This window comes from Galeopterus variegatus, unplaced genomic scaffold (genome assembly GCF_000696425.1).
Source record: "Galeopterus variegatus unplaced genomic scaffold, G_variegatus-3.0.2 Scaffold299, whole genome shotgun sequence".
In the NCBI taxonomy this organism is placed as follows: domain Eukaryota; kingdom Metazoa; phylum Chordata; class Mammalia; order Dermoptera; family Cynocephalidae; genus Galeopterus; species Galeopterus variegatus.
Genome location: NW_007726410.1, coordinates 297294 through 323287, shown reverse-complemented (window position 1 = coordinate 323287; position 25994 = coordinate 297294). Strand labels below are relative to the sequence as shown.

Genomic DNA, 25994 nt, shown 5'->3' with positions numbered 1-25994 from the left:
AGGGCCTAGTCCCTCGCCCCAACTTAGGACAACTCTGAGGGCTATCCCAGCTGCAAAGTTCCCAGAAGAGATCAACTGAGCTTTCTGTGGATACTGCACTGCAGCCCAATTTATCCTTCTGCTTCCTTTCCATTACTTTCACAGATGTTGATTATAAGAGCAATCTAATAAACTTCCTGCATGATAATTGCTGCCTCAGTTAGCCACCCCAGGGAACTCATCCTGCAACCACTAGTTACAGGAATGCTACAAGAAAGTAGTCTCTAAAATAGTTCTGGAGTTGGGTAACTGTCCATCTAGCCACCCAGCTAACAATAAGAACCCCACCATGAGTGTTGAGTAGAACAGACAGCCCCTAACACAAAGGTTCAGTGTAACTGTTAAAACTTTCACTGGTGGTAAACTGGGTAGTTTTACAGTGGAAGGGAAGACAGAGGTTGGCAAACCTTTTCTATAAAGGGCCACATAGTAAATACGTAAACCGGGCTTTGCATTATTTCAGTCTTCTGTTTTTGTTTTACAACTCTTAAAAAGTGAGCCACCATAAAAACAGGCAGGCCCAGGATTTGGCCTGCAAGCCATAGTTTGTCAACCTCTAAACTAGAAAGTTCAATGTATCAGGTATTTGAGAAATATGAGGAAAACAGCAATTATAAGAACCATGAAAGTGGACTGTTATTGCTAAAAGCAAAAGCAGCAAGAGAAAAGCATCAAGCCACCTATAAGGGAGACCCTATCAGACTAACAGCAGACTTCTCAACAGAAACTCTACAGGCCAGAAGAAAATGGGATGATATATTCAAAACACTAAAAGAAAAAAACTGCCAGCCAAGAATACTGTATCCAGCAAGACTATCCTTCTGAAACAAGGGAAAAATAGTGTATTTTCCAGACAAATAAAAACTGCAGGAGTTCACCACCACAAGACCAGCCCTGCAAGAAATTCTCAAGGGAGTCCTGCATCAGGAAGCCAAAAAAATGATAATCACTGATCTTACCAGCTATAGTTCTATTCAAATTTTCTGGTTTTTTCATAATTCAGTCTCGGTTTCTAGGAATTTATTCATTTCATCTAAATGATCTAATTTGTTGACCAACAATTATTCATAGTATTCTCTTAGAACCCTTTTGATTTCTGTAAATTTGTTTTTAATGACCTCTCTTTCATTTCTGATCTTAGTTATTTGAGTCTTCTCTCTTTTTTCTTAGTCCATCTAGGTAAAGGTTTGTAAATTTTGTGGATCTTGTCAAAGTACCAACTTTTGGTTTCATTGATTTTCTTATTTTTTTTTTTTTTCTATTTTCTGCTTCTTTTATCTATGCTCTAATTTTTATTATTTACTCCCTCTGCTAGGTCTGGGCTTAGTTTGTTCTTCATTTGCTAGTTTCCTAAGGTGCAAAGGTGACTGTTGATCTGAGATCTTTCTTTTTATCAAAGTATACACTCACATTAAATAAATTTCCCTCTTAGCCAAAAAAAAATATATATATATATGTGCACGCACACGCACATGTGTGTGTGAAGTTTAATTCTTGGTGTCAACTTGATTAGATTAAGGAATGCCAAGAAACCTGTTAAAGCTATCTGTTTTAGGTATGTCCATGAGGGTGTTTCCAGCAGAGATTAGTATGAGAGCCTGAGGGGACTGGGTGGGAAAGACCCGTCCCTCAATGTGGGCAGGAACCATCCAACTGCTGGCAGCCCAGAGAAAATGAAAAAAGGTGAATCTCTCTATCCGGTGGAGCTTGGATACACTCTTCTCTCCTATCCGTGGACATCAGAGCTCAAGACTCATCAGCTTTTGCGTTACGGGACTTATACCAAGGACACCATCCGCTTCCTTGGTTTTGAGGCCTTCTGACTTGGACTGAGCCACGCTACTAGCATCCAGTTTGCAGACAGCCTATTGTGGGACTTTTCTTCACAATTATGTGAGCTAATTCCCCTAATAAATCCCCTCTCACATATTTATAACATATCCTTTTGATTGTGTCTCTATGGAGAACCCTAATACAATATATTAAAAAAATGTTTTTTTAGTCATTTTTTTGGAGGTATATCCAGAGTTTAAACATACCTAGTTATTTTTAGTGCAGTTTTCACCCTGCTTTTTCACTTAATATGATATCTTGAAAATCTGTCTTAAATACTCTTCAAAAATAATGAATTTAGTAACTGCATTATATTACATTTCATGGAGGCCCATAATTTATTTAGTCATTCTCATATTGTTGGACATTCAGTTTATTTACAATTTTTTGCCTTTTTGTAACTGCCTTCCACATTTAAAAAAAATTTTTTTTATTATCTGCTTATGAAGATAATAAAAAAAATACCCTTCTTTCAAGAAGTAGGATAACTGAGGGCCAGCCCATGGCTCACTTGGGAGAGTGTGGTGTTGATACCACCAAGGCCACGGATTCAGATTCAGATCCCTATATAAGGGATGTCCAGTTTGCTCACTTGGGAGAGCGTGGTGCCAACAACACCAAGTCAAGGGATAAGCCCTCCTTACCAGTCATCTTAAAAAAAAAAAAAGAAGTAGGATAACTGGTTGGAAGTGTATGAACATTTTAAAGACTTCTATTTATAAATCCAATCTGTTCTTCAAAAGTTTTACCAATTTATACTTATACTAGGTAGATTTTGACATTGTTTCTCTCATAGCACCAGTATTATACAGTATCATATTTTTTTCAGTTTGAGAAATGAAAAATGTCATTTTTCTGTTTTAATTTCCATTTCTATGAATATCTTAGAATGTATTTATTAGCCAGTTGTGCTTCTTCTGGGTGTATAACTTGTCTGCTGATGTCCTTCGCCAAATTTCTGTTAATATTTTTCTAACTCATTTTTAAGACTTCTTTATGCATTAAGAATGTTAATCTCTGTGTCAAATCTTTTCCTTATCAATTGACTTAAATTCAATTTGTGATGTTTTCCTTCATTTGTATGTTGAGAAAATAATTTTCTATCTAAACATTAAATATGAAGGGGGAAAAAAAAAAAAACCCAAACCTTTCTTGCTGGGGAGAGACTGCCCCTCCCAGAGATAGTCAATTCTTAGAGACAGCAATGGCTCTGCAGGGAACCTGCCTTTGATACACAAACCAACCAATTCAGAGGCATACCTCCTCTGGCCCTTACACCCCAGGATACAGTATTCCTATGCCTTAATCATCCTAGGGCTAGGTACCAGACAAATAGAGATCATCCCTATAGTTTAGAGCTCCCCAAAATTACTCAAACTCTTTATCCTACATTTAAACTCTTTACCTAAACTCTTTACCCTACATCTGGCCTCCCTTTCCCATGGAAAACTTCAGCAAAGGCTCTAGCCTAAACCTTTCCCGCCCTTCTGTCTTCTGCCTCCTAACCAGTCTGGAGGGACCTGTGTGGCATGCTGTGCCTCCTGTCTGTAGGACCTGTGAGTATAATAAACTTTGTTATCTTGAGCCTCTCCTAGTCTCCTCTCCTGACCTCACCTGACTGACCATCACACGAAAGCATAGAAAATGACCAGGTTCCCCTGAGCCCTCTGAGCTTGGAGAAGAAACCTATACATCCTTATTATGGGCTAGTGTTACTTCCATCTTTGTCTTATGGATCATGCAGAGAGGATGATGTCAGCAAAAATTGCAGAGTAAAGACCTTTAAAATTCTCTCCTTCATAAAAGCAACAAGAACACTGGCAAAAGTTTAAGAATCAACTTCTGGGCCGGCCCGGTGGCGCGCTGCCCTGAGCCCTCTGAGCTTGGAGAAGAAACCTATACATCCTTATTATGGGCTAGTGTTACTTCCATCTTTGTCTTATGGATCATGCAGAGAGGATGATGTCAGCAAAAATTGCAGAGTAAAGACCTTTAAAATTCTCTCCTTCATAAAAGCAACAAGAACACTGGCAAAAGTTTAAGAATCAACTTCTGGGCCGGCCCGGTGGCGCGCTGCGAGGGTTCGGATCCCACATACAGACCGGTTCCCGCTCACTGGCTGGGCGAGGTGTGGGCGCAACACTGAGGGTTGTGATCCGTTGCCAGACACGAAAAAAAGACAAAAAGGAAAAAAAAAAAGAATCAACTTCTTCAGAATTGTGGGAATTAACCAATGGATTACAGCAATCCAGGGAGTGCTTACTCAACAACTATGGCTGAATCTCAGTAAGAACAGCAAGCTTTGTGGGATTTTAACTTGCCATTCTCATTTCACCCCTTCCCAGTTCCACAGTAGCCATTAAAACCAATAACCTGCAATCATGGTGAAAATCAGCAGCCACTGGAGGGGGCAGAAGAGGATTAGAGTTCCTTCCAAGTGCCACTGCCAAAGAACTATCATTATCTGACATGTCTGATGGTTCCCTGGAAGACTCTAATAGCAAAGCTGTCTTTATTTGACATGACACTGAGCTCATTCAGCAGGAACAGATCTTCAGGCAAAAATGATCAGAGGCAAATGCCCAACATTGTGGCTGCCTGAGGTGGTAGATAATTCTTGGACCAAAAAATAACCTAACTAAAAAGCTTAAAAGGAAAAGCTAGTCAATTAGATGTCCATAGGGAACTATGAAAAGCTCCAACAGTCCTGGGAACCTAAAAAGCCATGCTCACATGTAGCACTGTGTACATGCTTAGGGAAGACCTGAGAAGGCCTGAAGCTCTCACCTCTGGCTAAGCTTGAGGCTCTGCACAAGCAGGAAGTGAAAGCTAAGACAGAGTTGTAAACTGCCTGGCTGAATGTGGAAGGCATTCCCCGCCTCCCCATAAAGTCCCTTGGCAAAGACTGAAAGACTTATGTTCCACGCATACAAGATTTTGAAATCTCTGCTCACTAATTAGCTTCTCTGGCCATCTATTAGCTTAACCACTAAGCTAACTGTGCAGAGAACCACACACAACAAAAAATACAGACTTTACACAATTAGTTCAGAAAACAAACAACAACAAATAATCCTGGGGAAGGGGAGAAGCTGATTTCCAGAGTTGCCACATTATATTATTTAAAATGCCCAGTTTTGGGGCCGGCCCGGTGGCGCACTGGATAAGTGCGCCGCTTGAGAAGCGCGGCGGCGCTCCCGCCCGAGGGTTCGGATCCCACGTACAGACCGGTTCCCGCTCACTGGCTGAGCGAGGCGCGGGAGCAGCACCGAGGGTTGCAATCCCGTTGCCGGTCCCTGGTCCGGTGCGGGGGCAACACTGAGGGTTGCGATCCGTTGCCGGACACGGAAAAAGACAAAAAAAAAAAAAATGCCCAGTTTTCAACAAAAAATTACTAGGCATGCAGAGAAACAAGTATGGCCTATGCACGGGGAAAAAAATAACCCCCAAAACCAGGCAATATAAACTGTCCCTAAGAAAGCCCAGACATTGAGCATACTTGACTAAGACTTTAAATCAGCTACATTAAATATGTTGAAAGAACTAAAGGAAACCATGTGTAAAGAACTAAAGGAGAATAACACCTCACCAGATAGAGAATATCAACAGACAAAAAATCAATTTAAAAAGATTCCTATAGAAATAGATTCCAAATAGAAATCCTAGAGTTGAGAAGTACAATAACTGAAATAAAAAAATTCAATAGAGGGCCTAACAGCAGATACGAGATGGCAGAAGAAAGAATGAGCCAATTTGAAGATAGGTCAACTGAGATTAACCAGTCTGAGAAACAGGAACAACAAAGACTGAAGAAAAATGAGCACAGCCTCAGAAACCTGCAAGACACCATTAAGAATACCAACATGTGCATAATGGGAATCAAGGAAGGAGAGAGAGAAGAGGACAAAGAAAGTATTTGAAAAAATAATGGCCAAAGATTTCCCAAAATTTGATGAAAAACATTAATCTACACATCTGTAGTGGACTGAATTATGACCCCCCAAAACTCACTGAAGCTTGAATTGTGTCCCCCAGTTTTATATATTAGAAACTTGGCCCCACTGTGACTGTCAGGAAGGTGGAAAAATCCTGTTATAGTGATTTAAGGGTGGAGCCTTGAAGAGGGGATTGGATTGTGGGACCTAAGCAAATGGATTAAAAATGGTGATCAGGGACATGGTTCTGAGGGCTTTAAAAGAAGAGAGAAGAGAATATCTCTCTCCTTCTCTGCTACACCATTTTCACAATGAGATATGCCCTGCCATTACTGAAGTCACCACCAAAGAAAGGCTTCACCAGATGTGATCCCTGGACTTTGGACTTCCTAAATTTCATTTTCTCATAAATCATTCAGTTCTGTGTATTTTGTTATAAGCAACAGAAATGGACGAATACAACATCCAAGTAGGGTAAATTCAAAGAGAATTCACACTAAGCACAACACAATGAAACCTCCAAAACGTAATGAAAGAGAAAACCTTGAAAACATCAAGAAAGAAGCAAGTCATCACATAGAAAGGACTCCCCTTCCCCCCTCCCCCACAAACAACTGATTTCACATCAGAAGTCATGGTGGCAGTGGGATGATATATTCAAAATGCTGAAAGAGGGCCGGCCTGTGGCTCACTCGGGAGAGTGGGGTGCTGATAACACCAAGGCCATGGGTTCGGATCCCATATAGGGATGGCCGGTTCGCTCACTGGCTGAGCGTGGTGCTGACAACACCAAGTCAAGGGTTAAGATCCCCTTACCGGTCATCTTTAAAAAAAAAAAAAAATTAATTAATCTGCTTATTTTTTCCCTGGGAGGCAATATTAGATCAATGATTTTCATACATTTTTGAAGTATCTCACATTAAGACATATGTTTTACATTGTGACCTAGTACATATATACACATATAACTGAAAAATATCATGAAATAATGTTTACTCTCTACATGTTCTTGGCTAATTTTCTGTTCTATGCTGAAATCTTTAAAATTTCTGGTCATGATAAACTAAATTGATTTGACAACCCATTAAATTGTTGTAACCAGTGGTTGGAAATACTGGTTGAATTCAAGAATGTGATGGCAAATTAATTATATCTGCAAAGGTAACTTCATAGGTGACTATAAAAGACAGTATAAATGTAATTTGGGGGTAACTTTTTTCCTTCTGATTTAAAAGACAACTATATTAAGCAATAATTAGAAATCTTTGTTGATGTGTATATTATAAACTCAGATGTTAACTGTAATCCCCAAGGCAACCACTAAGAAAATAACTTTTAAAAATACAGTAAAAAAGTTAAAATGGTAAGTAGAAAATATCTTACAACAGATAAGAAGGCAGTAATGGAGGATAAAAGAAACAAAAGGTATCAGATCTTCAGCAATGAAGTCTCCCCAAGGGAACCTGTTTAAATAGTAATCTTAAACATCAACCCATTCCTTAAACTTCTATGCTTCACTTTGCTCTCTGGCCCTTATCACCATCTAATAAACATTATTTTCTTTCTCTACCTACCCAAATATAATCTCCAATAAGTCAAAGGCTTTATTTTTGTTTACAGTGCCTGGCACACAGTAGGTGCTGAATAAAGACCAATGAATGAATTGATAAATAAACAATTGCTCAAAATAAGCTTTAAAAAAACAGAAATGTTCCCAAGTCTGGTATTAAACAAAACAAAACAAAAAAAAACCCAGAAATATCTTTTCCATTTTAAGAGCACTTTAACAGAAAGAAGTCTGTGTGCACATGTACAATTCATAGATTTGGCAGCAGAAATATGAAGAACTCTCCGTCTGATAGGATTCTATTTTCTTTGTTCAGTAGGAGGTAAAGACATCTGCTGAGTGAGGGGGAGGTGGTAGCGTTTAAGATTTATAGAGAGTACCTAGCTGCCTTGGATGCCTTTGTTGAAAATAATGTCTAAGTCAGATTCAAATTCTGATATATCTGATTGGGCACTGAGCCTTAAATCAGCAGTCAGGTGATCTCATGTGAAACTGTCCACCAAAAATTCATGCATTCTTACAACTTAAAATAACAACAAAAAAGTCAGGGTTCAGATTTCAGGAGAATCAATAAAAAGAACTGAATGCCCTGATTTCAGATTTTGAGAAGAGCATCACACCAAATGAAAAGACTTCTTAAGTACTGAATTTATCAATTTTACAATCAAGTAAAAGTCAGTTAAACCAAAAGAACTGAAAGAGGCTCAAAGAGATATTTGTATGTTGATGTTCACAGCAGCATATTCACAATAGTTAAAATGTGGAAGCAACCCAAGTGTCCACTAACACATGAATGTATAAATAAATGTGGTATATACATACAATGAAATATTATTTAGCCTTAAAAAGGAAATTCTGACACCTGCTAACTACAACGTGAACGAACATAATGCTAAGTGAAATAAGCCGTTCAGAAAAAGACAAACACTAAAAATGAGTCCATTTATATGAGGTACCTACAGTAGTCAAAATCATAGAGACAGAAAGTAGAATAGCGGTTACTAGGATCTGGAAAGAGGGAAGAAATTAGGAGTTATTGTTCAATGGTTATAATTTCAGTTTTACAAAATAATAAGTGTTCTGGAGATGGATAGGGTTGATGGTTGCACAACAATATGAATGTACTGAACGACACTGACGTGCACTCTTAAAAATGGTTAAGGGGCCGGCCTGGTGGCGCACTGCTACAGTGCGCCGCTTGGGAGCGTGGCAGCGCTCCCGCCGAGGGTTCGGATCCCACATACAGACCAGTTCCCGCTCACTGGCTGAGCGAGGTGCGGGCGCAACACCGAGGGTTGCGATCCCGTTGCCGGTCCCGATCCGGTACGGGCGCGACACTGAGGGTTGCGATCCGTTGCCGAACACGAAAAAAGACAAAAAAAAAAAAAAAATGGTTAAGATGGTTGATTTTAGGTTATGTGTATTTTAACACAACAAAAAAATCAAAAAAAATTAATTCAAGTTGGATCATAGACCTTAATGCAAAACAGAACCATAATGTTTCAAGAAGAAAAGCTTAGTGAGAAAGGAAAATTCCTTGCACAGGACACAAAACTCATTAGTTGTATTTTTAAAATAGACAAACTGAAATACATAAAAATTTAAAAAAATAAAAAAGAATCTAGAGAGAAAAGTGACCACATACTAATGGAGATATGAGAGAGAATTCTGGAAAGATTCAGTCATTGACAGGAGACTTGAAGAAACTAAACTCCAAAAAGTTTAGCAGAGACAGAATATTATCCCGCAGGTAGGTTCTAAACAAAATGTAGCAGAAGGATGGTAAACTGTATTTCTAATAGCTAAAATTGCAAAAAATTACAACGAGTACACCTGATACCAACAGAGTTTACACAGAAAGTCATCTGGAGAATTCCGAGAACCAATCATAAATAATGAAAGATTTAAAACAATCCTACAGGAAGGCTAAAGCAGATATGATTAAAAGTCACTGTCAATGACCTTTAAAAAAAAATCAGATAAGCCATTTTGAAGAATGGAAATGAAACTGAGTTTGAATATTTATACTACCTCCCTCTTAAATATAAACAGATAGTCAATGGTCATCAATGATATTCGAGGAAACCATCAGGTAAAAAAGGAGACAAACAAAAGAAAAAAACTCAAAGGAAACCAACAACTTAGGGAAAGAAAATTTCAACGAAAAAACTCCACTACACTCAAAAAAATTACATTAAATAAAAATACAATACCATTCTTTAAGAAAAACTCAGAGAACAAGAAAACGTTTTTACAAATTCAAATTAATAGGATTAAAAAATAAAGTTGAAGAAACTATCTCAGAAAATAGACCAAAAGAGAAGAAAAACAGGAGAAAAAAGAAAATTTATAAATCAACAACAGGTCCATCATCTACTGAACAGAAAAAGTTCCCTTTGGCTTTGGGACTACAACACTTCTCAAGAAAGATTAGAGCTGCCTCCCCCCTAGGTAGTGTTTGGGAATGTCTGTGGACATCTGTACTGGCATGTAGTGCCTGGGAATCAAGGATGCTAAAAGCCCTACAAGCACAATATAGTCCAACACAAAAATGGTGCCACCTGAACATCTACAGTACCCCCTATTGAGAAATACTGGTATATGGATTCTCTCAGTGCCTGATATATAACAAACATTTTTATATTTCAGAACACCAGGATAAACTGAAGATATATACAAAAAAAGAATCATGAAATCAGAACAGCACCAAACTTTCAAAAGCAACACTGAAAGTTCAATGAGAAATGGCTTCAAAATGTTAATGGAAATTTATTTCTAAACTACCAATCAAGCGTGAAAACAAAATACACACATTTTTAAAAGATACAAATCCCTAAAATCTACCTCCTATGTAACATTTCTCAAGAAATGATTAGATAACGTATTTCAGCAAAATGAAGGAGTAAGCCAAGAAAGATCCAATTAAAAAAGGGATTCCAGCAGGAGAGCAGCAGACAGTTTCAAGATACAAGAATAACTCTATAACAAATCTCTAGAATAAGACTAGATGTATAGCTCTGGAAGGCAAGTCCTCTCCCCTCCACACACAAGATGCAGAACTGGTAGATAATATGATATGCCTGAGAGTTTGAATACCCTGAAAGTTGGAGGGCCTTTTGGAAATATAACAATATATACATAGAAAACTATGAAGATAAAAAATGGAAGCAAATAACTCCAAGAAAAACAAATAAAATGTACAGAAAAGGAAAAGTAATCACAGTATACTTCTTAAGAAATAGTACATACTTGGTCGTAATAATGTAAAAACTGAAAAACTCACTAACCATTTAAATAATTTTATTATGTACAGTGGAATACAGAGAAAGGAGATGTAAGAGGTGAAATAAATCCTCTACTCATGTATCAGAAGCCAAAAGGTAATGTTCAGTATTGCCAGAGACAAGAAATAGTGACATAAATCTACTATTTAAAAATAAAGAAGTGAGCTGGCTGGTTAGCTCACTTGGCAGTGTGTGCACTGGTAACACCAATGACAAGAGTTCAGATCCCCTTACCAGCCAGCCACCAAAAATAAAATTAAATTAAAACTAAGTAGGGCCGGCCCGGTGGCGCACTGGATAGTGCGCCGCTTGGGAAGCGCGGCAGCGCTCCCGCCCGAGGGTTCGGATCCCACGTACAGACCGGTTCCCGCTCACTGGCTGAGCGAGGCGCGGGAGCAACACCGAGGGTTGCAATCCCGTTGCCAGTCCCCGGTCCGGTACGGGGGCAACACTGAGGGTTGCGATCCGTTGCCGGACATGGAAAAAAGACAAAAGAAAAAAAAAAAAAAAAAAAAAAAAATTAAAACTAAGTAAATATCACCAGACCTTCACAAGATTTCAAAGTGGGTGCTTCTGAAAGCTGGACTAGAGGGATGGACTGGGTAGGGAACAACTATTTTGGCCATAGCATTCTAGTGTTTGAGCAAAATTTAAGAAATAACAGTATTTCATAAATGTAACATTATAACACTGTTAAAAAATGAGACGGATCTATGTATATGGAAATGAAACTATTTAAAATAAACTGACCATAGTGTGAGCTTAATTTGTATCAATATATTCACTCAATTACTTACTGCAACAATTATATTACTGCCAGGCATTTTTCTAGGCAATGGATATGAAAGTGTATGAGATGACATCTCTACAAAAATGCACACCCTAGTTTCTCAACATCAGCACTATTAACATTTTGGGCTAATTTTTTATTGGGGGTCTGGCGGGCAGTGTCCTGTGCGTGTTTAGCAGCACCCCTGACCTCTACCCACTAAATGCCAATAGCACCCACTTCAGGTTGTGATAACCAAAAATGTTTTCAGACGTTGCCAGATGCCCCATGGGAACAAAATTGCTCCCAGTCGAGAATCACTATTGTAAATGTATAGAAAAAATTCTGAAAAGATATACACCTAAAAAGATAGTAGTGGTTGTTCCTGGGGGATAAGAATTACAAAGAAAAAGAAAAAGAAAACCGTTCTACCTTTTTTTTTTTTAACATTTCTGTAGCTTAATATAAATATTACTTTAACGATAAATAAAATACTAAAAACAAATATAAACACTTGCAAAATAAATAGAAGTGACTAAACGCAACTACAAAATTTTAAATACATAATAAAATTGTAATGAATAATAGAGGGTACTTGGCAGTTTTTAAAGAAAAAAGAAAGGGGAAAAGATAAACTAGTACATAAATTCATTAAAAAACAGTATGAAGGGACTGGCCAGTTAGCTCAGTTGGTTAGAGTATGGTTATGACACCACCAAGGTTGAGGGTTTGATCCCTGAACTGGCCAGCCACCAAAAATTAAATGGAAGTTCATTTTGCTGTTTTATGGCAAAGTATTTTTTGTGACAATGACTATCAACAATGACAATGTCATTTGTGACAGTGACTATCAACAATGACTATATATTGGCATAAAGAAATAATTCACTTCTGAAACTTCCTGATTTTAATAAAAGAAAATACCTACTTTATAACGTTTGCTGGATAAAAAAAAAAAAAAGGAAAAAAGTTGTCAATAATCCCATCACCCAAAAATGACAAAGTGTTTCAAAATATTTCTACTGTCTTTTTTGATGTACTTTTTTATATAACTAACTGATTTATGGCATATAATATAGAACTCTGCTTTTATTTTTAGTTTATCCTAAACAATGCCTACTCATTAAACTTGCTTCATAAAAATTTGTCATTTTTAAGGGGAAAAAGTAACCCCCATAGTACATTAATCCCAAGCATCAACTCATTTGAATTGGAAGTTGTGATTTCTCTGACATTCCATTTTCCAGGAGAGGGAGGGAAGAATAAATTATTTTTAATATATTATAATACAAACCAGGAAGTTTTGTTTCATTCCAATATCGAATGGGGCGGGGAGGTGAAGAAAAGTAGTAATTTACTATAGATACATTATCTCTATCTTGTGGGCTTTTCCTCCTAGTATATACCACAAAAATTACAAGTCAGCTTCTCATCTCTAACAGCCTAATGAAATGTCCTCAGCAACTTCATTCATTTAACAAATATTTAGCAAACACCTACTATGTGCCAGGACCTTCCTTTACTCTCACACTGTGCACACACAAGTGAAAAAAAACACAGGTCCCTCCTCTCAAAGGATTTATAATCAATCTAAAGGAGAGAAACAGATAATAGACAATTTAAAATTACAAATTTCGTTAAGTGCTAAGAAGGAAATGACCAGGGTACAGTGATACATGCAAAGTACAAACATTCATAAATATGGAGATTTTCTAGAATCTCAATCCCCACCCCCTACCTCCTTTTTAAATGTAAGCTTATGTAAGTCTGGTCCACCTTTAAAAGCTCTGGGAAAAAGCAACACAACAAATGGCCACTATGAAATAGTTTTATTATCTGAGACAACTGTTAGTGGCATATTATTATACTCATCCACTGTTTCTCTCTCATTTTCTTTATTTCTCTTCCCAAACACCTCACCTTTGTTTTCAATCTTTGTTTAATTTTTCTCACTCCTCCATTCTCCAGGATTTTGATTAAAGACTTCCAGCTTAAATGGAACCAAGCTCCAGTTAACTGTTTTCAAAGCTAAAACATCCATAAGCCCTAATTTAAGTTCAGGATTAAGTGCAAGTCATGGAATAATAAAGCATCATACAAAATTTAAACATTTTTTACAACTGCTAATTACAACTCTAACAACAACAAAAAGGCAATACAACAGAGTTTATTTTGAGGCAGTAGGTTGGTTGCTCACCCATTTAAGGATGTTTTGTGAAAATTAACACAACTGTCCAGAAAAAGTGGATGAGTTAAACCAACTATGGCCTGTCCACACAATAGAATACTACGCAGCTGTTAGAAAAAAGTGAGGATGCTCTCTGTTAGCAGGTTTGGAATGATTTCCATAATATCTTAAATGAAAAAAGTAAAGTGAAAAACAGGGCATATGATTTACCACATGTTGTATCTATCAGAAAGGGAGGAAAATAAATACATTCATATTTGCTTATATCTAACAAGTATAAAGAAACACTAGAGAAGGATAAACACAGTACTAATAAAAGTGGTTGGTTACCAATGTGGATGTGAAGGTAAATAAGATCATGGTGAGTACTTAATTTTAAACCATGCAAATAATTAAAATTAAGAGTTTAAAATTTCTAATCAGAATTCTTAAAAATCTTTTTATGAAGTCTTTCTAAAGATGGTCCAAAATTTTACTACACATTTATAATTGCTTCAGTTCAGGTGTTTTAAATCTTGTCACACTAAGACTATTCATTAATCATTTGTTTACAATTCTTTACCACTTAGGTGGTTCCAACAACACAAGATACTGGTATTCCCTCGAGATTGCATTACATATTGGTGAAAAGCAACTCAGCAGCTCCTGGCTTTAATACCTACTATTTAACGTTGAGCAAGTTATTTAACCTCTTGTCCATACATTTCCTTCTCTCTAAAATGGAAATACCAGTTAACTATGACATATTAGAGTTGGTGTGCAAATGAGAATAATTCTGATACACAGAAAGCATTCATTAAATGTTTTGTTTTGTTTTATCATTCATTAAATGTTAACAAGCATTATTAATAGTTCCTTTGATGGACATTAAATGCTTTCATCTAAGTAATCAAACATCGCAGTGTGTTTCTATAAATCCAACAAAAAGCCCTAGTATGTTCACAACCAGCAAGTTCCTTTAACATGTGGCTTCGGGCCGGCCCGGTGGCTCACTCGGGAGAGTGCGGTGCTGATAACACCAAGGCCCCGGGTTCGGATCCCATATAGGGATGGCCGGTTCGCCCACTGGCTGGGCGTGGTGCTGACAACACCAAGTCAAGGGTTAAGATCCCCTTACCAGTCATCTTTAAAAAAAAAAAATGTGGCTTCAATGCTTGTACCAGAGAACAGAAAAGTAAAAATAATTAACTATACAAAATAAAAGTGGCACAATATAAGTATGCACAGTGCAAGCCACTGCCATTGCAAAGAAAGGAATGATATCTTGCTAAAGCTTAAAATACGAATAGGAGCAGAAAGCTGGCCAGTGAGCTCAGTTGTTAGAGCACTGTGTTACAACACCAAGGTCATGGGTTCAGATCCCCATACAAGCCAGCCACCAAAAAACAAACAAAAAAATATATATAGGAGTGAGGAGATTGAAGGAAAAGAGGCTAGAGACATGAATTACTCCAAATCATTAAAAGCCTTTGATCATGCAGCTTCTAATTTCCAAACCTGGTTGACAATCACAATCACCAGGTAAGCACTTTAAAAACATATTCCACCTCTGACTACTGAACCGCATGACGAAGGATGGAATTTGTTATTTTTAAAGCATCCCAGGAGATTATAATCATTGACTAGGCTTGGGAGCCACTACAGGTCTCCTCTTATAATTGAGAAACTTAACGAGTATCCCCAAATAAATGTAATCACTGCCTTTGGTAGCATCACTGGAAAGAGAGCCAAAGGCAAAGTGATATTACAATTAGTTATTCCTTCAGATTAAGCCATTAAAGAACCTTTTAAAGGTAGATATATAGTAAGTGTTAGAAGTAATTACAAGTAAATGCTGGCTGTCATTTACTGAACACTTAATAAAGCACTGGAAATAATGCCCAATATCATTCCAGGCAAAAACAAAGTAAATGTCAAGAGGAAGGAAATACAGAGAAAACATTATCAAAATGTGCAAAAGATCTGAGCAAACACCTCACTAAAACAAATAAGCAAGCATATAAAAAGATGCTCAACATTGTATTTCATTAGGGAAATGTAAATTAAATCAACAATGAGATACCACTATACACATATCAGAATGGCTAAAATCCAAAACACTAACTCCAAAATGCTGAAAGTGGAGCAAGACGAACTCTCATTCATTGCTGGTAGGAATGCAAAATGGTACAGCCACTTTGGAAGACTGGCAGTTTCCTATAAAACCAAACATATTTTTATGATACAATCTGCAATCACTTGGTATTTACCCAAATTACTTGAAAACTCTGTCCACACAAAACCTACACATAGATGTCTATAGCCACTTTATTCATAATTGCCCAAACTTGGAAGCAACCAAGATGCCCTTCAAAAGGTGAATGGACAAATAACCTATGGTACAACCATACAACAAAATATTATTCAGTGCTGGGCTGGCCCGGTGGCGCACTCGGTTGAGTGCAGCGCTTGGGAGCATGGCGGAGCTCCCGCCGAGGGTTCGGATCCCATATAGAGACCGGCTCACTGGCTGAGCGCGGTGCGGCCGCGACACCGAGGGTTGCGATCCCGTTGCCGGTTACCGGTCACGAAAAAAAGACAAAAAGGAAAAAAAAAAAAAATCTGGCTGAGCGCGGTGCGGCCGCGACACCGAGGGTTGCGATCCCGTTGCCGGTTACCGGTCATGAAAAAAAGACAAAAAGGAAAAAAAAAAAAAAGAAATATTATTCAGTGCTAAAAAGAAATGATCTGCCAAGTCACAAAAGACTTCATGAAGGAACCTTAAATGCATATTACTATGATCCAACTACATAACATTCTAGTAAGGACAAAACTACAGAGGAGTGGCTGCCAAGGGTCTGGGAAAGAGAGAGAGAAATAGGTGGAGCACAGGGGATTTTTAGGGCAGTGAAAACTATTCTGTATACTAAAAAAGTCAATACATGTCATTATATATTTGTCAAACCCACAGAATGTGCAAGACCAGTGAACCTAAGGTAAACTATAGCTTTGGGGTGATAACAATGTCAGTGTTGGTTCACTGACTGTAATACATGTACCACACTGGGGGTGGAAGGAAATGTTGATGGTGGAGGAGGTAGGAGGCACTGTTTATGTGAGAATGTTTTGTACTTTCTGGTAAATTTTGCTGTGAACCTAAAACTGCTCTAAAAAATAGTGTGTGTTTGCAGGGGGGAGGGGGAGCACAAGCAAGCATGAGTGCACACAATTTGGAATAAAAAGAAAATTAAATAAGTTAAAAGAAAAGGCATTTTGTAAAACAAAGAAGTTAAATAATAAAAATATATCTCAAAGTTAAAAAAAAAAAAAAAAAGAAGGGTGGCCCTGGAACCCTCTCACATTGCTGGTGGGAATGTAAAATGGCACAGCCACTTTACAAAGGAGTTTGGGAGTGCCTCAAAAAGTTAAACATGACCCAGCATTAAAAAAAAAAAAAAAAAAGGAAGGGTGGCCCTGGAACCCTCTCACATTGCTGGTGGGAATGTAAAATGGCACAGCCACTTTACAAAGGAGTTTGGGAGTGCCTCAAAAAGTTAAACATGACCCAGCAATTCTACCCTAGGTATGTATATACCCAGGAGAATTGATAACATATGTTAACACATAAACCTTACAGGAATGTTCATAACAGCATTATTCATAATAGCCAAAGAGTGCAAACAATCCAAATGTCCATCAACTATGGTTAAACAAAATGTAATATAATCATGCAAAAGAACGTTATTCAGCCCTAAAAAAGAATAAAGTTCTGTTTCGCACTACAATATGAATGAACCATGAAAACATTATGCTAAGTGAAAGAAACCAGTCACAAAAACCCACATATTGTATGATTTCATTTATAAGAAATGTCCAGAAAAGGCAAACCCACACAGAAAGTAGAGTATTGGTTGCCAATGGATGAGGGGGGAATTGGGAGTAACTGCTAACAGGTATAGGGTTCCTTTTTGGGGTGATGAAAATGTTCTGAAATAAGACAGCAATGACTGAACAACATAGTGAATACACTAAAAAGCACAGAAATTTACACTTTAAACGGGTGAATTTCTTTTATAACACCAAGTTCAAGGATTTGGATCCCCATACCAGCCAGCTGCCCCCACCCCCCGAAAAGTGAATTTTATGTTATGTCAATTATATTTCAATTTCTTCACAAGTTTTTTAAAAACTAAGAGTGGCCCTAATGAATGTTCCTAAGCACTAACATCAACAGTTGCTAACATCACAAAGACAAGCAACTGCGAAGTACCTTCTGATGGAAGACCTCATCACCACCTGTAAAGCAGTCTTGCCCTGCAAATCCCCTGCCCAAAAGACAGAAAAAAAATAAACCATTCTGATCAAGCCCCTAAATCCGACTAACCGAGTTACAAGGAAAACAAGCAGAACAACAAAACATGTTAAACTACACCACAGAGAAACACTCAGCAAAACCCAGACACTGGACCTGATTTCTTCAACAAAAAAATGGCAAGGAAAAGAACAGAAAGATAAAGAAGGTCCCAATCATAATGTGTTACCTGGATCTTGATTCAAATAAACTGTTCAAAGATAACAGAAAATTGGAAATCTGAACACTGGATATTTGATAAAATACTAAAGAACTTCTAATTTATCCTAACAATTTGGAATACAACTATAATAATCATATTGTAGTTGTCTTTAAAAGCCCTTATCTTTTAGATATGTACGGAAATATTTGTGGATGAAATCATGACTCTGAAAAAAAAAAAATTTTGGCAGCTGGATGGTACAGGGATCCAAACCCCTTGACCTTGGTGTTATAACACTGTGCTCTAACCAACTGAGCTAACCAGCCAGCTCTGATTCTGGAATTTGCTTCAAAATAATTTGGGATGGGAGGAGGAATGGACAGAAGTACAAGGCATGAGTTGCTACTGTTTAAGATGAGTGACAGGTTTGTAGGAGGTCATGATACTATATTATTTTTATATATGTTTGAAACTCTCCATAACAAAAAATTTAAGGAAAATTATACATAATACAATCATACCAATATTTACAATATAGAGAATAAACTGTTAAGAGAGGGACAGTGGATGGAAGGAATCTGTTAGGAAATTACCCCCACAGAATTCAGGCAGGAAGAGCAAGCACTCCTAATTAAGACAATAGTAGTAGAGAAATGAAAAGCGTGGATTAAATCAGGGTTATTTCCTTAGGTCAGTGGTCAGGCTACACAGACTTTAGAGGCAAAATTTTCTTACCCCTTTTTTTCAAACTAGAAGAGGTCCATAGCATTCATCATATATGTAAAGGGGACTATCATCCCCCAAATTAAGAATCACTAATTAGGGCCGAGCCCATGGCGCACTCGGGAGGGTGCGGCGCTGGGAGTGCGGTAGCGCTCCCATCATGGGTTCGGATCCTATATAGGGATGACCGGTGCGCTCACAGCGCTCACTGGCTGAGCGCGGTGTGGCCGGTCTCAAAAAGGACAAAAAAAAAAAAAAAAAAAGAATCACTAATTAAAATATATTGTAGGATACTGAAACTATCTATATTACATAGCCCCTTGAATCACTACAGTTCACACACTTTCAACAAAGCTCTTTCCTGTTTTAGAACTTCTGCTAATGCTGTTGCTTCTAACTGGAATGCTCTTTGTATGTTTAGGTATTTCCCATACTTCAGATCTAAAAGTATACTTTTACAAAATTAGCTAATGTGTACTGAAGAACTTTTTATTGAAGAACTTAAAATAATGTCTGGCATGCAAAAAGTGCTCAGTAAATATTACTATTATCTGAAAGCCTATTATACACAGGTTTCCCATCACCATTTATTCTCTTGGCATTCTGTTAATTTGTAGTTCATAACATGTTATTTCTACAATATAAGCTCCATGAGGGCAAGGTCTTTGTTTCACACATCATAATATACCCAGCACCTAGCACGAAGCAGCACTCAAATATACAAGGGATCTTCAAAAAGTTCGTGGAAAGATTCATTATTCTATTTTAATTCTATTTTCCATGAACTTTTTGAAGTACCCTCATATTCACTGAATAAATAATTATGCTAGAATCAATAAAACTCAGACACAACATATACAGGGGGAGCACCCACTGACCTCTCTAGCATCTAGTGATGAGGAGGATAGTGATAACATTAATGATAACAGTGAATAAAGGAGAATGAGCAAGTTAAGTGTGTTTTCTTAGGGGGGAGAGGCAGACACTTGAAATGAACCAACTGGATGTACTAAATGTGTGGTAGAGAAGTTAAACAGGAAGTTAGAAATATGTCTGGGACATCTAGAAGCCAAAAATTAGTGGTTAAGAACATGGCCTCTAGAGGCAGCCTGTCTAGGTTTAAATCCCAGCTCTGCTGCCTCTAGTTGCATGATCTTGGGCAGATTACTTAATATTTAGTCCTCAATATTCTAGTGTCGGAAGAAAGAAGAAAAGAAACCAATTGTGCCAACCTCACTGAGTTGTTCTGAGGATTAAATGAGTAAACACTTGAGCACTGGAATAACACTTGACAAACAGTAAACAATAAGTGTTAGGTATTATTAAGATGGCAAATGGTAGCTAAAAATCTGATTTTGAATGAAATATACAGTGAAAGAAGACAACTAGAACCACAGGTAACAACAACTGGGGACAAAGGAAAAGAAACTTATGAAGAAAAGTGACTGACCAGACCAAAGGGAAAACAGGGAATAACAGAATAAAAGCCAAAGGAAAAGATTTTGAGAAAGAAATAGTCAACAGCAGAAACTGTTGGTTAAGTGCATATGGCCTGTAAGGCCACAGGGCCTGGCAGTTTGCAGGTCAACCACCAACAGAAAAAGCAGTCTTCTACAAAGTGTTCAGAAGGGAGAGAGTAGAGCAAAAAGTCAGACCACAGGGCCGGCCCGGTGGTGCACTTGGTAGAGTGCGGCACTTGGGAGCGCCGCCGCCGAGGGTTCGGATCCCATGTAGAGACCGGTCCGCTCACTGGTTGAGTGCAGTGCGGGCGCGACACTGAGGGTTGCGATCCCGTTGCCGGTCACGAAAAAAGACAAAAAGGAAAAAAAAAAAAAAAAGTCAGACCACAGAGTGGGGTTTAATTGGTAGGAGGGGGAGAATAAAGAGAATTCTAGATCGGTGGTCCCTAAACTTTTGTTTTTGAGGGCTTCAAAAAGAAACAAGGAGACAGACATAAGATTATGAATTTTTAGTTCTATCTAAAAAAATTTAACTCTATTTGAAATAGGAAAGTAAGTGACAGCAAAATGTATGAAAGCTAAAAATCCCAGAAGGGAGCACTTCTATGAAAAATCACTACACTTCTTATTTTTTCTTAATTTCATAGTAGATTCATAAAAATCTTGTCATGGAAAAGGCACCAGGATTTACAGATAATTATTCTAGACCAGCCTTTGAAAACTCTGACAATAAAAGGAAAAACTGCAGGGGAAACAGTTAACGTTTCCCCTCCTTAAAAATGAAGAAACCAAGTTATATCTAAGCAAAATATCTATTAAATTAAGGATCTTTAGGCAGCAACATCTGTCATGTTAAAACCAATTTGTATGTCAGAGTATGCAAACACTAATTTAAATTTTTACATTTGCTGGAGAATCTGTAGTCTTAGACTACATTTTCTGCGTATTAGCGATATCATATTTTATAGTTGACAAACAAGCATTTTGAATATACCAGAAGTACACTTACTGCAAGCCAATTACAGAGAAAAATGTAAGGACACATTTGCAAAATACACAAACTAGACCGGGCACATCATGGGAGCTCAATAAAACTTTTGTTGAAATGTATTCAGGTAGTGTGTACGGCATAATACTAGGCAAAGAATTACAAGTCAGATTCCACTTCTATGAAAAGTGCTAAGAAGATAGTACAACAGTAGTTACAAGAGTGGTAATAAGACCACAGGCTTTGGAGTCAAGCAGACCTGGGTTCAAATCTTAGCTGCAATACTTTGTTTGCTTTTCGGTAGCTGGCTGGTATAGAAATCCAAACCTTGGTGTTATAAGGTGGCTCTCTAACCAACTGATCTAACCAGCCAGACCTCAGCTATAATACTTTATATCTGGGTGACCTTAGGAAAGTTAGTTAACCTATCTAGAACTGGCCGGTTAGCTCAATTCGTTAGAGCACAGCTTTGTAACACAAGGACAAGGTCAGATCCCCATACTGGCCAGCCGACAAAAAAATAAATAACCTCTCTAAATTTGTCTCTATCTGTAAAATAGGAATGCCTACCTCATAAGGTTATATAGTGCTGATTAAAAGGCAATTATAATTTTTATATAACATAAATTACCGAAACCCCAAGAACAGTCCATTTTTTTCAAGCTAAGTCAATCCAAATCTCTGGAAGATAAGGAAGAGGCCTGTATATTTTTTAAAAGTTCCAGAAGTGACTCTGATTGGCACTCCTGTTTAGAAACCATTGTCCTAGAGCCTTACTAACAATGCTTTACCTGAGTCCAAGGTAAGGAAGCATCACAGAGATAAAAGAGTATCAGGACATGACCCTTCAGTTTTGTTCCCAATTTCTAAGACAGACCTTTACCTCAATTTCTTTTTTTAAACAGCAAATAGAATCATAGTGCAAAGTTCCACTTTAATATCTTTTCCAAAGCCAGGGAAAATATGACTTCACATTAACATCTTACATTAATTTTACATGAAATTTTTCACTTTAAAAATATGTGTAGATGAACAGTAAACCCAGGGCTGTATACAATAATGATATGTAAGTTCTTATTTCTATGTTATCTTTCTTAAAAAGTTTACAGTTAAAAATCCATTAATGCTTCACTAAAACCCTCCCATTAATTTTTAATTCAACACATACATTTTTAAATATGCAACCCACAAGTAATCTTACTAAAGACTGAAGGTACCTGAAGCAAATTCAATATTCTGGATGCAAACCTGAAGCCCTATTAACTAAGTAACTCAATAAAACATTTTAAAGAAATATAAAGCACAAACACACACCACATAAACACAATCATCAACAGTTTACTCCAAAAGAATTTTTTTCCAAAAATTTCCTGGAAAAAATTAAGCCCTGAAACTCTGTAAGACATCTTCAAAACAAGGAAACAACAACAAAAAAACTTACAATGGCTATATGAGAGAACTACTGTGCCAACAGTAGATGAACTGAAAGCAAGCAAGCGAAAGGAAACTTCCTTAACGGACTTTTCTGTTGCTGTTAAGGAAAGGAGAACTGTAGCAAGGACTAGAGCAGACAATACAGGCTTCATTAATATGCGAGTTTTATTAATTTAGACACAAGTAAAACATTTTTTCAGCTACTTACACTGCTGAAACTTTTGAATGGTAACTTGAGAAATCTCAAAATGCAAACTTGCATACAATAGCACAAAGGTCAAAAAACCATATCAGGGCGGGTAAAGTATTATTTAGTGAGCCCAGCCTCAATGCAGTTTTATAAAATAAATGTTTTACTCACTTCAACCTACTCACACAAAAAATTGTTTGCAGCACGGTGTAGCAAAAAGTTATATGTCAACAGAACTCTATAAATCCCAAGTATTTTAAAGCAGACTATACACAAGTTAAAAAAAAAAAAAAGAATTTTGACTTAAGTTTTTTGAAAGTTATATATAAAGACATATATATATATATATATTTTGTTGTTGTTGTTGTTGTTGTTTGTTTGTTTGTTTTTTGACCGGTAAGGGGATCGCAACCCTTGACTTGGTGTTATCAGCACCACACTCTCCCAAGGGAGCCACGGGGCCGGCCCTTGAAAGTTATATTTTTTTAAAGCCCAATAGTTTATCAAAGTATAATTCTAAAACACAGAGTCGGCTAACGGTGTTAACTCAATTTTTTCGAGACAATAAACTGTCAAAATACATAAGCATTTTACTTTTTTTTTTTTTTTTTTAAAGATGACCGGTAAGGGGATCTCAACCCTTGGCTTGGTGTTGTCAGCACCACGCTCAGCCAGTGAGCGAACCGGCCATCCCTATATAGGATCCGAACCCCCGGCCTTGGTGTTATCAGCACCGCACTCTACCGAGTGAGCCACGGGCCGGCCCGTGCATTTTACTTTTTAAAAGTTTAACCTCACTCAATTTGTGGAGTCAAAAGTTTACTAGTTCAAAATCAAACTAAAGAGATTCATATTTGTTTGAGGACAACTCTTTCTACGTCAATCTAATCTTCCTTTTTTAAACACTACACTATTCACCACAGGCATAAATGACATACATGACAACGAACAATACTGCTTACCTCCTAAATATATAACAGTCTGAAAAACAGGTGCAACACTATTTTAAATGCATGCTTTTTTCTAAGCCCAAATTTATCCTGGAAAGGGATTTAAAAATAAACACTTACAAATACCCCCAAAAGTTAAATAATCCTTTCAAAAAGATGCACTAATTTTGAAATCTAAGACATAAGCCTTAAACATCTTCCAAAAGTTGGGCAACGCAGCCTATCAAAGGTTCATATTAAGAATGAGTCAGCCTCAATCGCGAAGAGTCCTGAGAATATTCAACTTTGCTTCTCCTGCATGAGTTAGTAACATGAGACAAGTATATTTTACTTCAAGCTAATATTAAATCTTTTCTCAGTCATTTCATAAATACAGCACGGATAGCCTGGTTTGGCTTTTTATCAATAAAGAAGAGAATGGGGAGGGGAGGTCTAAAGAAGAGTCCTCTACAAAAAAATTCAGTGTTGAATGCGTTGATGAGTAACTAAATAAGAAGTGAAGAATGCAGCATCCCAGGTAAGAAGGTACTTAAAGTTGACAGTGGGAAAAGAAAACTTCACAGGTCAGCCGCAAGCCATTGTACTTAGTAGCAGTCCTAGATATAAGCGTGCTGTCAAGGGGCAAGTGTGTACCAAGTCGGGGGGAGGGGGCCAGATCGGAAAAGGAGGGTGGTCCGGGAAAAGGTGGTAAGATGCCAATACCAGTCCCTCTCCTCGGGTCTCCATCTCAGTAGGAACAAACAAGAGCAAACTCAGTACCCAGCAGCCCCACGCCGGACTCTCCCACAGAGTGGAGCCCGGCCCCAAGCCCTGGAGGCCCGGGAAGGCCGCCTCCGGTGGAGCCCCCGCAGACGCCATACTAAAGTCAAAATGGCTGCCCCGAGGAAGCCCGCACCGCGCAGCTAGCGAGGGTGGGGGAACAAGCTTCTGCAGTTAAGGGGGAGGCGGACTCTAGGAACAGCCGTCGCCCGGACCGACACCCCCACGAGCCGCACAGGTAGGTTTCTCGGCCTCCCATGGCGCGGGCTCCAGCTGAGGGGAGCCCCGGCCCCACCCCCCCGGCCGGGAACGCCACAGCCGTCCCACACACCGAGCCCAGCGAGGTACCTGCAGTTCGGCCCGCTCCACCTCCCAGTGCGCCCGCTCCATCTCGAACCGAGCCCACTCGTGCTGGATGTAGTGCAGTATCCCCGGGATAGTGTACTGCTGTGGCCGGGACAGCTCGGGGCCTGCCGCGGAACTCGCTCCCTCGGAGGCCGGAGGACCCCCGCCGCCCGCAGCTCCATTCCCCCCCGGCGAAAGACTCAGGTTCCCCCCGGGTCCCTGCTGCTGCCGGGGAGGGGTCGCCATCCCCGGACTGCCACCGCCGCCGCCTCCGGCAAGCTCGTCCATTGTGTGTGGGGCCCCGGCCGGGGCGCAGGGCGAGACGCCGACAGCTGGGGGAAGGGCCGGGGAGGATGGCCCCGCGCTGGCGGCGGGGCGGAGGCCGGCGGGGAGAGGGGAGGGGAGGGTGTCGTTGCTGTGTGCCCGCTGTGGGTCAGAGCAGGGAGCTGCCGGCCGCCGCCATTACAGTCCCTCCTCCATCTGCCCGTCTCACTCACTCACTTTAGGGCGGGGGGGCCGCGGCGGGAGGAGGAGAGGAGGGCAGGGTTGGTTAGGGGATAGACGTCGGGCCGCCGCTCCCGCACAGCATGCCGGGTAGAGAACGCCGCTGCCGCCGCACGCTTAATAGCCAAATAGAGTCCGGCCTCACCCTACGCAGGCGCACTGAGGATGCAGTCGGGGTCGCCGTTAAAGGGCGGGGAAGGAGCACGGGCCCCGCCCCTAGGCCCGCCCTCCCACCCGCTTGGGGTGTATTGGCTGCGGTTACCGGACGCTGGGGCTCCGACTCCGGCTTTCGGGAGCAAGTTGGCCTCTGACTTCCGGGTTATGAGTTTCCTTTAAGCAGGCAGGACCCAGAAGCCGTTTCCCCCGAGGGTCTCAAACGTGTGCCTGCCGTCGGGGCTGAGTTTTAACCTGGCTGGTCGCTCTGGCTGACTGCAGCGGGTCCTGGGTTCCTGACATTTCTTTTGCGTTCTTTGCGTGTTTCAGGCAGTCCCAGAGGGTCGGGCCTCTGTCTCTGCCTGTCACTCGCTCTATCT

General features: G+C 39.2%; 1 protein-coding gene across 3 annotated transcripts in view; it reads right to left on the bottom strand.

The window, feature by feature from the left end:
- Positions 1-25456, bottom strand: part of STRN3 (striatin, calmodulin binding protein 3) — a 104837-nt gene extending 79381 nt beyond the window's left edge. For all 3 annotated transcript variants that reach the window (XM_008567152.1, XM_008567153.1, XM_008567154.1), the window contains exon 1: positions 24961-25456. In XM_008567152.1, the coding sequence (XP_008565374.1) occupies positions 24961-25245 (285 nt within the window). In that variant the 5' untranslated portion in view covers positions 25246-25456. The remainder of the gene's footprint in view (positions 1-24960) is intronic.
- Positions 25457-25994: the final 538 nt, after the last annotated feature.